Raw genomic sequence first — 14,784 nt, forward strand, 5'->3', positions numbered from 1 at the left:
TAAGGAACTTGTCCCAGCTGGAACAGCTAGAGGGGTGGGGCTGGTCTGGACGCCGTGACTTTGGCCACGCGGGTTTAAAACCATTCCTGGAAGAGGCCTGGAGGCCGGGGTGGGGGAAGGAGGAACAGCAACCAACGCTTGGAGGAACTTGAAACCACTTGTGTGCTGACCCAGTCGAGGGCGGGCGGTTGGAGGAAGCTGGGGAGGGGTCGAGAGCACTGGCCTACGAACTGCATGCACCTGACTCACTGTGTCAGGTGAGCACTGTGCGCCCAGAGCGCCCGGAGCACCTTCTCCCTCTTTGGGCGTGTTTCTGGCCTGGAATTGGGAGACTCGTTCCGCCTCCCGCCCAGCTGGGATGAGGAAATCCACGTGGGGCGCTTGGCACAGTTGGCGCTCATTAAATGCCAGCTGGTGTTATTATGATGATTATCCTCATTATTATCCTTAATAACTAATTAATTAGAAGTAATACGTCCTCTCCGCATCCGATTGTGTCTCTCCCGGCCAGGAAGTCACCGGACCCCAAAGGAGGCTAGACCTCCCCCCAACCCACACCCCAGCCCACCCCGTTCTCCCCGGGCCACATTAGGCCTCGTAAAGAAGCGGGCAGGCTAGGGTGGCGCGGGCCTGGCGACGGGAGTCTGGGTGGGGGAGCTCCTTGCGTCGCCCCCAACTTCCGTGCGGAGGGTCCCACAAACCAAAGCTATGGTCGGGCCCTAGGACCACGCGGCTCCGTGGCCGCCGGGCTAACCCAGAGGCCACACCTATCTTCCCGATTACTGGCTCTCGGGCACCGGCGCGCGGCCCCGATTGGTGGAGGCAGCCGCTGCTCCCGCGATGCCCCGCCCCACCCGGGCTACTGTCTTGGGTTCAGCGGCTTTGCGGCCACTGGTGCGCCCAGTCGGGCGGGGGGGCAGGGCGGACGCGGGCGGCGGCGGGGAGTGCGGGACGCGCAGGGCCAGAGCCGGGGTCCAGCTTGCGAAGCGCCGGACGGCCCCGCCCGAGCCCGGAGCGCCGCCATGGGCCCCGGACCCCCCGCGGCTGGGGCGGGCGCGCCCCCGCGGCCGCTGTCCCTGACGGCGCGCCTGAGCTACGCCGTGGGCCACTTCCTCAACGACCTGTGCGCGTCCATGTGGTTCACATACCTGCTGCTTTACCTGCACTCGGTGCGCGCCTACAGCTCGCGCGGCGCCGGGGTGCTGCTGCTGCTCGGCCAGGTGGCCGACGGGCTCTGCACGCCCCTGGTGGGCTACGAGGCCGACCGCGCCGCGGGCCGCTGCGGCCGCTGTGGGCCGCGCAAGTCCTGGCACCTGGTGGGTAAGTCGCAGCCGCGCCGCCCCATCGGACTGCCAGCCCAGTGCCCCCACTGGCCTGAGCCTCCCCTGCTTCTGTCCGCCCCAGGGCCTGAGCCCTCTGTCTGACTGCTTAGCACCTCTATCTGCCTGACCCAGGGGCCTCCCTATCTGTCCGCTTAACTGCCCAGGCCCCCTTCTGTCTCTGCCACATGTCCTGAACCCCCCCTTTGTCTGTCCCGTGGCCTGAGTCCCCCACCTCTGTCCCGTATGGCTCCCGTCTGACCTGTGAAGCCCCCTCCATTTGACTGTTGGTGTGACCCTCCAGTGTCGCTTCCCTTTCGTCTGTCTGACCCGTGGTGGCCCCCTGAACTCGCTTTAGGTTGGGTCTGACTGCCCAGTGCCGCCTCTGTCAATCTGCCTGGTCAGGCTTGACCTCCCCCTCTGTCTATCAGGGTGACCACCAGGACAGCTTGGTCTGAGTGAGAGTCAGGCTGCCTAGAGACCCCTCTGTCTGTTCTTTCCCCCGGCGCTCTCTGTCCATCTCCTCCCCCATCTCTGGCGAACTGTCACTTAGGCATTTGGGAGGAGCTGCCCTGGCAGCTGAGAGTTGGGGGTGGGTGAGCTAGAAGGGTCAGGGATCTGTGGTTGGCTGATGGGGATGGGTTCTGAAGGGCAGATAATGGGGTTGCCCCCTCTGGCCTGGGGATGTTGCCGGACCTACAGGGCTGTTGGGTAGGGGAGGAGGCGTATCCCAGGGGGCTGGGGCACCCTGCCCTGTGCACACCAATGATAAGGCCTGTTTCCGGGCATCCCTTCTCTGCCCACCCGGGGCCTGGGCTTTGAGATTAGCCCAGGCCACTTTACCTGCTGTTTCTCCCCTGGCAGGGGTGTCCCCTGCATCCTAGCAATGGGGGCTCACTGGGCATTTCAGGAAGCAAGGCCAGGAATCCTGCCACTCTGGGAATTCTGGGCGGCAGCTTTCTAGAAGGCAGGAGGGGCTGGCTGGTGTCTTCTTGCTCTTGGAAACAGTGACCTGGGAGGCAGTGATTGGCCCCCGGCCCTCATAGATGACATTTTTGTGAGATGCGGCAGATCGCCACGTGACCTGAGGGTAGCTAGCGTCACTGCCACCACAGCCTGGGACTGGATTTCAGGTTTGTCAGGTGCTGAGGATGCCCAGTCTGCAGGAGACTCAGACCAGTGCCTGCATCAGCTGAAAACGGGCATTCGAGGTGTCCCTCTTTGGGCTGATGTTGGGTTCCCTTGCAGAGCTGACCCCAGGGTCTCAAAGGCAGGCTTTTTAAAAATAATAATAGGGTCAACTCATTGACACACAAACAAGGTACAGCCAGTTCTTATGCCAGAGAGATGAGTGGGGTAATGGGGGTGGGTGAGAAGGGCTATTTTTTGGGGGGAGGGTCAGGGGAGACCCCATCCAGGGAGATGGAGCCAGCATGAGAAGGTAGCCCTGGCAGTGGGCACTGCATGTGCGAAGGCCCTGAGGTAGGACCTGTTACCATCTCAGAGCCTCCAAGCCTGACTCTGACCCTTTCATAGGTGGGGGGCCTGGGATTCAGTGAGGGTCCCACCTGACCTCAGGAAGAACCTGAGTCCCCTTGCAGAAGCAGGGTGGGGAGGGGCCTGGAGGCACTTTTGTAAATAAAGGACTGAAGGCTTTGTGTTTATGCAAAACAGGTCTGGGGGATGGGTGCTCTTACCAGACACCAAGGCCTGCACCTGCACCCCTTCCATTTTCTGGGTGGATGATCTGTGGGGAGAGGAAGCTGGGTGCCTGATAAGGTGATTTGAGTGAAGGTCACCCTGGCAACAGTGCCCACTTCTCTGTTTGCCCCTGAGTCTGGGGGGTGGTGATGAATTTGCTCTTCCCCTTAATAGGCCCTCGTGGCTTCCCCATCTAGCCCAGAGAGGACCCTCAGAGCCAAAAGTGGACACTCCTGTGGGGTCCAGGCTGGGGGGGGGCAGGTGTGGACTGGGCTTCATAAGAAAGCAGCAGAACTCTGGAGGATGGGACATTGGCTTTGGGGTTTTGAAAGATGAATAGGAGTATATGTGTGTGTATGTGGGGGACATTCCAAGTTGTTGAAAGGGCTTGTGTAAAGGTGTGAAATATCATGGCTTTGAAGCTGCTGAGGCAAGAAGTGGCTCAGAGTAGTTGGATCTCCTGCTTTCACACATTAACTCTCAAGTTTCACATCTACCTCAGGAAGCAGATATTTCCATTATCTCCATTTTCTGGAAACTGAGGCCCAGAGAGGCAAAGTCACATGCCTGAGACCCCCAGCCAGGCGGCCTAGCTCCGACAATGGTTAACCTGGCCTGGGCAGCAGCAGGGTAGAGTCCATCCAGGGCAGCACATTCTTCTGACCAGAGTCTGCAGTTGGCCCCTGGCCCCAGGGGTGGCCTCAAGTCCCCAGGCATCTGCCCAGGAGGCCCCTCCCAGTTCTAGAGAAAGAGCCAGGCTGGTTTTGTTTTCATTTCCTAATCCCAGGACTGCTGGTTAGGCCCAGAGTCTGGGGATGAGGTCACATCCGGAGCCTGGGGGAGGAGGAAAGTCCAGCTGCCAGTCTCCTTTCAGGTGCAGGGATGGGAGAAGGCTGCAGGGCTGGAGGGAAGGAGCAAGACTGAGTCCAGCAGGCTGGATTTTCAGCTCTGTGGCTCACTCAATGGACCTCAGTTTCCTCGTCTGAAAAATGGGGATGATAATAATAACACCAGTATAACACACATTCACCCCTTTGGGCTGTAAATAGAGGCATTATTATTATTCACTCAGTCAAAAGCTATTGATGTGCCAGGCTCTGTGCTGGGTGCCAGGGACACAGAAGTGACTTGGAGAGATCAGGTACCCATCCCAACAGAGCCCATAGTCTGGTGGGGGAGGCAGGCAGGCAACAAGCAGACAGACAGACAAAAGAATTCCTGCGTGAGCTGAGGGATGTGAAGAAAAGAAAGCAAGGTCCAGACAGAGTGTGTCGGGGTGGGTAGGGGACTGCTGGTGACGGAGCTGGTCAGGAAGGACTTCTTTGAGGAGGTAGCATTTTTTTTTTTAATTGTTTCAGACTGCTTTATTCAGGGAGTTCGATTCTCACTCCTCAATAGACTTTATGTACTTCTCGTAGGCTTCTTCACTCATCAGCCCCTCTAGTTCTGAGGGATTACTGAGCGCCGTCTTGATCAGCCAACCGTCTTCATAACAAGATTTGTTGACAAGTCCTGGGTTTTCTGCAAGAGCTTCATTAATTTCAGTTACTTCTCCTGATAGAGGAGAATACAGTTCACTAGCAGCTTTCACACTTTCCAAAGCACCAAACTCATCTTGTTTGTTCAATTTTGCCCCAACTTCAGGCAAACTACAGTAAACAACATCTCCCAAAGCTTCCTGTGCAAAATTGCTGATTCGAGGAGGTAGCATTTGAGTTGAATCCTGAGGGATGAATAAGAGCCAGCCTTGCTAAGATGTTAGGGGAAGAGCATTTGAGGCAGAGGGCACAGCATATGCAAAGATCGTCCTCTAGGGCTGGTGTATTGCAACAGCAAGGAGCCCCGTGTGGCTGGAGCAGTGAGTGAGGGCCGGAGGGACGTGAGGGCAGGGGAGGGGACGGGGCAGGTCGAACAGGGCTGGTGGGCCAGGGGAGGACTTGGAATGTCCTGAGCTACTGGAATGCTTTCCAGGGAGAGATCCTCCTATGGGCTGATGGGGACCCTGGGGCTCAGGGAGGGCGGAGTCCAACGTCACTTGGTCTCCTGACTCCTGATGGCCCCACAGGATCCTTGATAGGAGCTGGGGGTGGAAAAGCCCCATTTCTTGGGTGAGACAGGAAGGGAAAGTTGTGGGTGTAAAGGGTGCGTCTGTGGTGGGCAGTTCTCCAGGGCTCCCCACAGTGCCCTTTCAACCTGCTATGTGACCTCTGGGGGACCCCAGATCTCTGCCTCAGTTTCCCCATTTGTCTCAGGGGCCATAAGCCTGGGGCACGCTGGCCTGCTGATCCCACACACCCCACTGTGTGTCTTTGGGAGGGTCTCTAGCCTTTTCTATGTCTATTTGATCCCCGCCTGGTCACACCCCAGGGAGCCCTGGGCCCCTGTGGGAAGGCCAGGTGATGTGACCTCCCCCCTCCCGCTCTGCCCATCCACAGGCACCTTCTGCGTCCTGCTCTCCTTCCCCTTCATCTTCAGTCCCTGCCTGGGCTGCGGGGAGACCACGCCCGAGTGGGTCGCCCTCTTCTACTACGGGCCCTTCATTGTCATCTTCCAGTTTGGCTGGGCTGCTACGCAGATTGCCCACCTCAGCCTCATCCCCGAGCTCGTCACCAATGACCACGAGAAGGTGGAGCTCACAGCTCTCAGGTATCACCTCGGCAGGGCAGGGCGGGGAGGGCACACGCAGAGCAGGTGAGGCCAGGGGACCCAGGGCTACCCTGTGTGTGTGGGCTCTGCCTGGCTGTGTGGCTCTGGGACTTTCAGCAGCAGCTTGTACATCTGGAAAGGTGTATCAGTCAGCTGCTGCTGCTTGCGTAACAAATGACCACAAAGCAGGTTCAAACAGCACACATTTAACATGTCATGGTTTCTGTGGGTTAAGAGTCTGTCTCGGCTTAGCTGGGTTTTCTGCTTCAGTATCTGTCTTGAGGCTTCAATCAAGGTGTTGTCTAGGGCTGGTTTCTCATCTGAGGCTTGGGGTCCCTCTACCCTGCTCAGGTCGTTGGTGGCAGAATTCATTTTCTTGCAGATGTAGAGCTCATGGTGGTTTGCTGACGCTTTGAGACATGCGGGAGAGTCAGATCTCAGGGATGGCTTAAGCCCTTTTTCTAAGAATCGCCTTATTAGGTCAGGCCCACCCAGGATAATCTCCTTTAATTACATCTGCAAAATCCCTTCACCTGTGCCACAGAAAGTTACCTACACATGGGAGCGGCATCCCATCATATTCACAGGTTCCATCCCCAAGGGGAAAGGTTAGACAGGGCAGGGCCAGGGCTTGGGGATTTCCGGGGCCATCTTAGTATCCTGCCTGCTGCACGTGGATGTAGTCGGTGCCTGGCTTATTTGTTCACTTGCTTGAGGTGCTAAAGGAGGTTATTCTGGATTTGATGATCATAGGAGCATTTATGGAGCGCTTGCTGTATGCCAGACACAGTTCTAGGCCCTTCACATGAATTATCTTCTTTAATCCTCACGGCAAGCCCAGGCTGTCATGTGCCCAAGGCCAGCCAGAGCAAGGTGCCTATGGGACGTGTGCAGTAGGAAAAAGGTACAGGAGATGACAGTTCCAGCCAGCAGGAACAGCACATGTGAGGGTGGCCAGTATGGCTGGAGCTCAGAGAAAGGCCTGGCTCACAGTTGGCGCTCGGTGTGTGTTATTCTTGTTAGGATAGCCTCTTTGTTGAGGGTCCTGTCTGTCTCCACCTCAGCCTGTTTGGCCCAGTCTGGCTTCCTCTCCACACCTGCCTTTGAGTTCCTCATTATGACCAAGAGCTGCAGGCGCTAACAACAGGGGATGCTCAATGCCCAGGCCCCCAAGGGCCCCAGCTGGTGGGACAGGCTGGGCTGGGCCACGCCCACATTCTGGGGTACTTTCTACCTGCACGTGCTTTATTGCCGTCCTCGTGTCATCTTCACTGTGACCTCGGGGGGATAGTCTTGTTCTCACTTTCATAAAGGGAGACTGAGTTCTGCTGAGATCCAGAGGCCCCCCTCCCCTGCCCACCCAGCCCCTGGAGGGACATTGCTCTAGGGCTACAGGCAGGAGCAGACCCCGATGATTCTAGACTATGGAGACCTTGCCCTGTTGAAGCCCAGGATCAGGGTACCAAAAATTCCAGAATTCTGGCTTCTGAGCATCTCGGGTTTTCAGATTTGGGTTGCAGCTCTGACTGGGCCCTGCTCTGAACCCCAGCCCCTCCCCCACCCCCACCACCATGGTCGTGGGTCAGAGTTGTAAATCATCAGATAACGTACAGACTGGGGTAACTGAGGCCAGCAGGGGCTTCTTTGGGGCCACCCAAGGTGTTGCGGCTGAAATCCCCCGTCGCAAGGTTCCCCGGACGCCACAAGAAGCTCTGACTGCGGCTGCCTGGGGAAGTGGCTGTGTGGCTTCCTGGGCTGCCGTGCTGAGGCCTTCCCTGCCCCGCCAGGTACGCCTTCACAGTGGTGGCCAACATCACCGTCTATGGCACCGCCTGGCTCATGTTCCACCTGCAGGCCTCTGCACACATAGGGCCCATGCAGGATGTCAGTGACCAGCTGGGGGTCCAGGATGTGCCAGTGTTTCGGGTGAGCTGGGGCTGGAGTGGGGATGGGGGCAAGGCTGCTCCTGGCCAAACAGGACAGCCCCCCAGGTCCTGATCGTGGGACTCGGGCCTCGAGAGCTACTGCTGACCCGTTTCCTGCCTGGTCCCCAGAACCTCTCCCTGTTAGTGGTGGGCATTGGAGCTGTCTTCTCACTGCTGTTCCACCTGGGCACCAGGGAGGGGCGTCAGGTGGAGGAGCCGGACGAACACAGCCCCCTGTTGGCGCCTGCCACTGCCCGGCCCTTGCTGCTCTGGAAACACTGGCTTCGGGAGCCGGCCTTTTACCAGGTATGTTGTGGGGAGCAGAGCGGGCCGCAGTGGCTGCCGCTCTGCTCCCAGGCCCGGACCTCTGCGGGGCTGCAATCAGGGATAGCCAAGAGAGGAGCAAACACGTCCACTGTCCATTCCCCACCCCGGGCAGACATTGGTAGGCAGTCATTGCTCTCTTCTCTGCCTGGACCAGCTAGGCAATCACTACTAGTGGATCAGATGCCAGCTGCAGCTAGGCCCCTGGCGCTCCCTGCAGATGGGAGTGGAGAAGGGCCTGCCTGACCCCTGGACGCTCCGTCTGCCCACAGGTGGGCTTGCTATACATGAGCACGAGGCTCATTGTGAACTTGTCCCAGACGTACATGGCCATGTACCTCACCTACTCCCTCAAGCTGCCCAAGGTGAGCTGGGCAGGGTGGGGCCGGCCCAGGGCCATGGGCCCCAAGCCTAAGCCGCCCCACCTGACACACCTATGCCTACCCACTCTGCCCCGCAGAAGTTCATCGCCACCATCCCACTGGTGATGTACCTCAGCGGTTTCTTCTCCTCCTTCCTCATGAAGCCAGTCAACAAGTGGATCGGAAGGAATGTGAGTGCGCCCAGGGCCTTTGGGGGCAGTAGGGAGATGCCAGACGAGGACCCTGACATTCAGACGCATGCAGCCCGGGTGATTTCAGACCACGGCATTCACACCTCGTTTGGGACCCAAGTTCTAGGCCCTGGCTTCTGAGACTCTTGGGGCTCCAGAGCTCTAGAACTTTCTGAACGGTGTGCTAGCCAGGGTGGCTATGAATACCTGAAATGTGGCTGGCGTGACTGAGGAACTGAATGCTCCATTTTATCTAATTTTAATTGATTTGCACTTAGATGTAAAGCCACCTGTCTCTAGAATGTCAGCTCTCTGGTCAGAGCTGGGGGCTCCTTGGAGACAGTCCAACTTGACCCCCTCACTCTCTGGGCTTGGGGCTGGGGGGCTGGATTGAAGACCAGAGAGGGCAAGCGCCCGTGAGGCAGGCCTGATGCTGGTCCCTGCTGCAGATGACCTATTTCGTGGGCCTCCTGGTTATCCTGGCCTTCGCGGCCTGGGTGGCACTGGCAGAGGAGCTGGGCGTGGCTGTGTATGCAGCGGCTGTGCTGCTGGGCACGGGCTGTGCCACCATCCTCGTCACCTCGCTGGCCATGACAGCTGACCTCATCGGCCCACACACGGTAGGGCTGGTGGGCAGGGCCAGGTAGGCGGGGCTTGGGACCCGGGGCCCGGCCATCGGTGCTGACCGCCTTCCTGCCTGTGTCCCCCCAGCACAGTGGAGCCTTTGTGTACGGCGCCATGAGCTTCTCGGATAAGGTGGCCAACGGGCTGGCAGTCATGGTCATCCAGAGCCTGTACCCTTGCGCGTGAGTGCGACTCATACAGTCATTTAACCAGAGTGTACCGAGTGTGCTGTGTGCCAGGCACTGCTCCAGGGGATTTGGCGTGGGGTTCACAGGCCTGGGAGGCCTGGTTGTTTCTGAGCTCGGGCACTTTGTTGATTCATTCAACAAACCCTGAGTCTGCTGTGTGTGCTGAGGTATTGGATGTGAGTGGGCAGGGCTGCGGGGGAGCCAGAATCTGTGTCACTCAGATTCGCGGAACCGGGGTTTCCAGACCCAATGGTTCTCACCTTGTAGAAGCCCAGGATCTGGGAACCAGAGCCGGCCTGGTCCTCTGTCCTTATGGAGCTGGGGCAACAGCAATCATGTAAACCACACAAATAAACGTGTGGTCGACGAGTGGTGTGAAGAACACCACATAGGAGGCCTGATTGGGACAGGAGGTCAAGGAAGATTTCTTGGAGGAGGTGACATGGTCCAAAGACCCGGTGGAAACCAGGGAGTTCTAGGCAAATGGGGAGAACAGCCAGTGCAAAGGCCCTGGGGCAGGACCAGGCCTGACTTGGACAAACAGTGAGGAGACCCAAGTGGCTGGAGCAGAGTGAGGGGAAGAGAGGGAGGAGGGGAGGGCAGGGAGGGGGTGGGGGCAGGTGCTGCAGGGCCCTGTGGAAGACTTCGGCTTTCACTCAGAGGGAGGTGGGCAGGAGTGCGGGGCCTGACTTGGGTGCTCACAGGTGCTCTCTGGTGCCTGCTGTGGGGAGGCCAGTCTGGAAGGTGAGGGCTGGAACCTGGGGACCAGGGCAGAAGTGTACATTGGTCCAGGTGGTGGTGATGGACGGGAGCAGTGGGCAGATCTGGGGTGGACTCTGAAGGCAGAGCCAACAGTATTGGCTGAAGTGTCAGATGTGGGAGGAGAGAGGGGAGGAGGGCGACCCCCAGGTTCTAGCCTGACTGCTGGCCGAGGTGGGAGGAATGGGAGGTCCAGGCTGGAGGGTCCCTACGAGTGTCCACTCACCTGCGCTGTCCTCCCCTACCCCAGCTCGGAGCTCTGCTGCAAAGCCTGTGTGGGCTTCTACCACTGGGTGATGGTGGCTGTGACAGGTGGCGTGGGCATGGCTGCCACCCTGTCTCTGTGCAGTCTTCTCATCTGGCCCCTCCACCTGCGGAGCTGTGAGTTGTGGACCCCCCTCCATCCCCCCCAAACCCCCAACCTAGCCATGAGTGGGCAGCCCGGGGCAGAGACAGGCCCCATGCTCACTAACCCCACCCCTCTCTTGCAGGGGCCCCTGGAGCCCAGCCCTGACAGTCCCCCATGGCCTCCTGTCCCATGCTAATGAGCTGCGACTGTGCACATTCTATGCCCTGCTCTTCCGGGCTCCACGCCTCCTTCCTTGCCTGGCTGTGGGGTCAGTGGGTGGTGAGGGCAGTACCCCAGCTGGGGTGAGACAACTAGCTAGGTCCTCTGGTATCCAGGGGCCCATGGGTTTGGGGGTGCCCGAGTCTAACTCTAATGGGTGAGTCAGGGTGCCCTGTGTGTGTTGCGTGAGGGCAGGATGTGAAGGTCCTGGGGCTGCACCGAGCTCCACCTCACCCCTGGCCTGGCTGGGGTCTCATGGGTGCTGCTAGGCCCCCCAAGGATGGCGTCGTCACGTAGCCTTCCTGGATCCCCAGCCTGGGGGTCCATGTCTAGCTCCCTGCACCCAGGACGCTGTTGACAGTGAATAAAGAGCCATTCACGGGGAGGAGTGGCCTCAGCTACCTGCCTGGGGACGTGGCTAGTAACTAACTCCCTTTTCTGGACTGCCCAATGCCCTGATCCCCAGATGTGGACAGACGCTCAGGGAGAGGCGCAGTGTCCCCGCAGGGGGAAGGTCTTTATCAGAGAGTGGGAGTGTGGACAGGTGGGGGCTGCTGGCCAGTGGATGGGCAGTAGGGTTCCAGGTCCCACTGCCGGTAGTTCTGGGCCGTGTAGCGTGGACGCTGCTGCGCCGACAGGTAGGGCACATGGTTGGACACCCGCCCCCGTGGCTCCACCCCGTGTCGGTGCCTGTCGACCACTGTGGGGCAGAACCTGGGTTACCTCCTGGCCCCAGGCAGTGTCACCCCCGGCCTAGGTGGCCTTGTTCCCGCCCCATCCCGTGGCCTCCGTGACCCTGGCCTCACCATATTCCTTGCCCCAGATGGGTCTGTCTTTCCATAGCATGGTCCCCCACCGCGTGCTGGGGGCCTTGTACTGGGCAGGCATGATGGGGTCGTACCAGGCGGTCTCCCGAAGGTGCTGGGTGTAGGCTGCTGGGACAGTGAGTGGGGGAAATCATCTCTGGCCCTCGCCCTCCCCTCGGGGCTGACCTAGGTCAGGGCAGGCAGGCTGGGCACTCACCCGAGGGAATGCCCCGCTCCCGGTGGCTGTAGCATCCGTGCCAGTGGGAGTAAGCCTCGCGGTAGGGGTTGTCCAGGGCCCGTGGGAGCGTGTACCAGGCTTCACGGGAGTCTGAGTTGGTTAGGCCAGTGTACCACAGCTGGCCGGCTGTGTCTCGTCCCATGGGCGTGTACTTCCAACGTGTTGCCTGCTTGATGGCTGGCATCCAGTGGGGCCCCTCCAGGGACAGGTAGTCATCACTAAGGGCCAGGGAGGGGACAGAGGCTGAGCCTGCGGCTGTCCCCTGCCCCTCCCTGGGCCACATCTTGCCCGTCTCTAGAATGGGCTTTGATCCTCTTTGCCACATGTTGTGGCATCAAGGGTGCAAAGGCCTAGCCCATGCTGCGTGGCCTTCTTTTTCCATCTCCACTCGGTCACGTGTCCTTCAGAACTGGACGCCCACGCCCAGGCTGGCAGAGGAGAGGGAGGCTTCCCCCCTCTCTGCCACATGCTCCCCAGGGAGGAGGGTACAAAAGCTCTGGCCACCCCCAGGGTCCTAAGTCCTTGTCCAGCCTCCCAGGCCCGCAGTCCGCTTCCTCCAGGAAGTCCCCTGGCCTGGAGGCACACCAGGGGAGTGGTCTTGGCTGAGTGGCCCAGACTCCTGAGACGACCCTCGGACAATAGTTATGTCATCATCACCCACCCAGTCATCAGGGACCAACTGAATGAAGACAAGTTCACATTTAAAGGATAAGCTTTGTAGCTACACATTCGTGCCTGTTCCAGGGGGCCCCTAATGCCAGAGCCTGTCCTAGGCTGAGAGCAGCAGGAGGGCTTCCCAGAGGAGGCGGCCCACTCCAAGTGGATGGAGGGACATGTGCAAAGGCCCCAGGGCAGCAGATGACAGTTTAAGGAACAGAGAGGCTGCAGTGCAGAGAGGTTAGTGGAACTATGCTAATGATGGCAAAAATCAAACCTCAATGAGGTACCATTAAAACTAAAATTAAGGAAAAGTGAAAAAACTCAAAGCTAGGGAAACTGCAGGGAAACTTGCTTAAGCAGAATCCTCAAATGGTAATTCCTTCCAGAACACATGCTAGTAGCACCACTGCCCCAGAGACAGATGTGCGTGTGCTCTGACCTGGGGAGTTCAATCCTGGGAAATCATCTGAAGAACGAGGCTGGATATCCCAAGATGGCCTCAGCAGGCCACTGACAAAACGCTTTCATCTCTGCGTTGTGCGGAGCCCAGCTCAAGAGTTCTTACTCCAGTAGATCCGATCAGAGCATCAAAACTAGAAACGCACAGGTCTCATAAAAGGTGGGACAAGCCTGGTCGTTTCTAGAACGTCAGCCTCAGGAGCCTGATGCAGACCGGGTTTGCACCCGGAGATATTTCAAGATCACCTGTGGTGCTTCATGCTCTAAAGTAACATGCAATGAAAAGTGATTATTCACTTACCCCCTCTGGACCTGGGCTGCTGCTCTCCTTTCTTCTGCCTTCTTCCAGAAGTGGGCAGTGTATGGGTGTGGCCCTTATAGTACAGAAATGTGGGAACCTGCTGCAGTTTCACATCATGTTTTCTTGGAAATGGAGCGGCACACAGGGTGCTTACTCATCTGTTTGTTTTTTGTTTTGTTTTTTATAGCTGCAGAGTAATCATTGTAACGTACTGAAACAGTCACTTATTAATCGATACTCTACTGGGTTGAGTGTCCCCCCAAATTCACATCCACCTGGGACCTCAGAACGTGACCTTATTTGGAAACAGGATTGTAACAGAATCCGTTAGGAGGAGGTGACGGTGGGTTAGAGTGGGCCCCAGTGTCCTTGTAAGGAGAGGGGATCTGGACAATAAAGTCACGTGATGACGGAGGCACAGACGGGGTGGTGCGCCCATAAGCCAAGGAACGCCAAGGACTGCCAGCAAACCACCAGAAGCCGGGAGAACATGGAACAGGTGCTCCCTCAGCCTCAGAAGGAGCCGGCCCTGCCGACACCTTGATCTTGGACTTCTGACCTCCAGAACTGGGAGAGAATAAATGTGGTTTGTAAGCTGCCTCGTCTGTGTTGTTATACCAGTCCCAGGAAAGTCCTAGACACCTGTTTTCTGTTTGAGCATGTGTGACCTGCACACGCCCCTGCCCTGCTCTCACCACTGGCGGGAGGAGCGTACCCCAGTGCAGGTGGGTGGGGAGACGCAGGATCAGCCAGGGGAGGGTGCAGTACTAACGTGCCTTTTAGGAAGTAGTGACAGTCGGGAGAAGCCAAACCAAATCCAATCACGCCCAAGAACCAGAGAGGCTGTGCTCCGGCAGGGTGGGCACTCACCTGTAACAAGGTGCTGGGAAGTGCACTTCGAGGCTCCCCTGGGGGACGTAGGGCCTGGCAGCCTCCTGCCTCAGGGTCTGCATGTCTGCCTCTGGTTCCTGGGTGCTCCTGCCTAGAAGGCCTGTGGGGCCATTGTTGACAGCAACAAAGGCCGTCCTGTGGTGTCCTGGCAACAGTCCCAACCATTCCCTCCTGCCCCAGTGGAGGGGCTGAAGGAAGGAGTAGGGCCGTGCCTGAGAGGCTCACGGCCCAGCGATCCCACCACCGCTTCTCTGGCCCCCTCCCCATGGCCCCTCTCCGGGGTCTCTGTGCCAAACAGCTGAATTTCACTCCCGCATCTTCAGCTCCACCTTTCCAGGTGCTCAGGCTGGGACCGCCCTCCCCCCCACATATCCCCAATGCCTCCCTTCTCACGCCCATCCAGTCCTTCATCTGTTTACATCAGAGTAAAAACCTGCACTCATGTTCACAAAGCAGCATGATTCACAATTACCAGAAAGTGCAAACAACCCAAATGCCCACCAATTGGGTAAGTGTGGCCCGTCCACACACTGGACTATTACTCGGCCGTGAAAAGGGCGGAGGCGCTGCCACTCACACAGCATGGATGGACCTTGAACACACGGGTGCTCATGAGAAGCCGGCCACACAGTGTGTGATTCCGTATGTATGTGAAACGTCCAGAACAGGCATGTGCACAGACAGGATGTGGTGGGATCATGGTTGCCAGGGGCTGGGGATGACAGCTAATGGGGAGGGCTTTCTTTTTGGGGTGATGGAAATATTTGGGAATTACACATAGGTGGTGGTTGCACGACATTGTGAATGTACCAAATGCCACTG

At 58.3% G+C, this 14,784-nt stretch overlaps 3 protein-coding genes across 5 annotated transcripts; 1 reads left to right on the top strand and 2 right to left on the bottom strand.

Moving 5' to 3' along the window:
- Positions 1-930: 930 nt before the first annotated feature.
- On the top strand, positions 931-13,676 carry MFSD12 (major facilitator superfamily domain containing 12). 2 transcript variants are annotated; one of them, XM_033134725.1, is made up of 10 exons: positions 931-1,320; positions 5,456-5,666; positions 7,454-7,592; positions 7,721-7,897; positions 8,188-8,280; positions 8,376-8,468; positions 8,918-9,088; positions 9,180-9,274; positions 10,290-10,420; positions 10,531-11,008. In XM_033134725.1, exons 1-10 carry the CDS (start codon positions 1,023-1,025, stop codon positions 10,551-10,553), a joined length of 1,431 nt encoding a protein of 476 aa, XP_032990616.1. In that variant the 5' UTR covers positions 931-1,022; the 3' UTR covers positions 10,554-11,008. The 2 variants fall into 2 exon arrangements, with proteins under 2 accessions (XP_032990616.1, XP_032990617.1); XM_033134726.1 differs by lacking the exon at positions 10,531-11,008 and adding an exon at positions 13,259-13,676 and having other exon boundaries at positions 1,023-1,320.
- LOC117038089 (glycine cleavage system H protein, mitochondrial-like) lies at positions 4,265-4,746 on the bottom strand. The gene has a single exon (XM_033134729.1). It carries the CDS (start codon positions 4,729-4,731, stop codon positions 4,405-4,407), a length of 327 nt encoding a protein of 108 aa, XP_032990620.1. The 5' UTR covers positions 4,732-4,746; the 3' UTR covers positions 4,265-4,404.
- On the bottom strand, positions 11,093-14,280 carry TEKTIP1 (tektin bundle interacting protein 1). Of its 2 annotated transcripts, XM_033134728.1 has the most exons (4): positions 13,942-14,280; positions 11,631-11,869; positions 11,414-11,539; positions 11,093-11,307 (listed from the first exon to the last, which is right to left on the bottom strand). In XM_033134728.1, exons 1-4 carry the CDS (start codon positions 14,022-14,024, stop codon positions 11,129-11,131), a joined length of 627 nt encoding a protein of 208 aa, XP_032990619.1. In that variant the 5' UTR covers positions 14,025-14,280; the 3' UTR covers positions 11,093-11,128. The 2 variants fall into 2 exon arrangements, with proteins under 2 accessions (XP_032990619.1, XP_032990618.1); XM_033134727.1 differs by lacking the exon at positions 13,942-14,280 and having other exon boundaries at positions 11,631-13,252.
- Positions 14,281-14,784: the final 504 nt, after the last annotated feature.

This window comes from Rhinolophus ferrumequinum, chromosome 18, assembly GCF_004115265.2.
Source record: "Rhinolophus ferrumequinum isolate MPI-CBG mRhiFer1 chromosome 18, mRhiFer1_v1.p, whole genome shotgun sequence".
Lineage (NCBI taxonomy): Eukaryota > Metazoa > Chordata > Mammalia > Chiroptera > Rhinolophidae > Rhinolophus > Rhinolophus ferrumequinum.

Coding starts and splice junctions, on each gene's coding strand:
- MFSD12 (XM_033134725.1), top strand. CDS start 1,023: ATGGGCCCCGGACCCCCCGCGGCTGGGGCGGGCGCGCCCCCGCGGCCG. Junction 7,593..7,720: donor AGGATGTGCCAGTGTTTCGG/GTGAGCTGGGGC, acceptor CCTGGTCCCCAG/AACCTCTCCCTGTTAGTGGT. Junction 9,089..9,179: donor ACCTCATCGGCCCACACACG/GTAGGGCTGGTG, acceptor GTGTCCCCCCAG/CACAGTGGAGCCTTTGTGTA.
- LOC117038089 (XM_033134729.1), bottom strand. CDS start 4,731: ATGCTACCTCCTCGAATCAGCAATTTTGCACAGGAAGCTTTGGGAGAT.
- TEKTIP1 (XM_033134727.1), bottom strand. CDS start 11,976: ATGTGGCAAAGAGGATCAAAGCCCATTCTAGAGACGGGCAAGATGTGG. Junction 11,540..11,630: donor GGAGCGGGGCATTCCCTCGG/GTGAGTGCCCAG, acceptor CTGTCCCAGCAG/CCTACACCCAGCACCTTCGG. Junction 11,308..11,413: donor CATCTGGGGCAAGGAATATG/GTGAGGCCAGGG, acceptor TCTGCCCCACAG/TGGTCGACAGGCACCGACAC.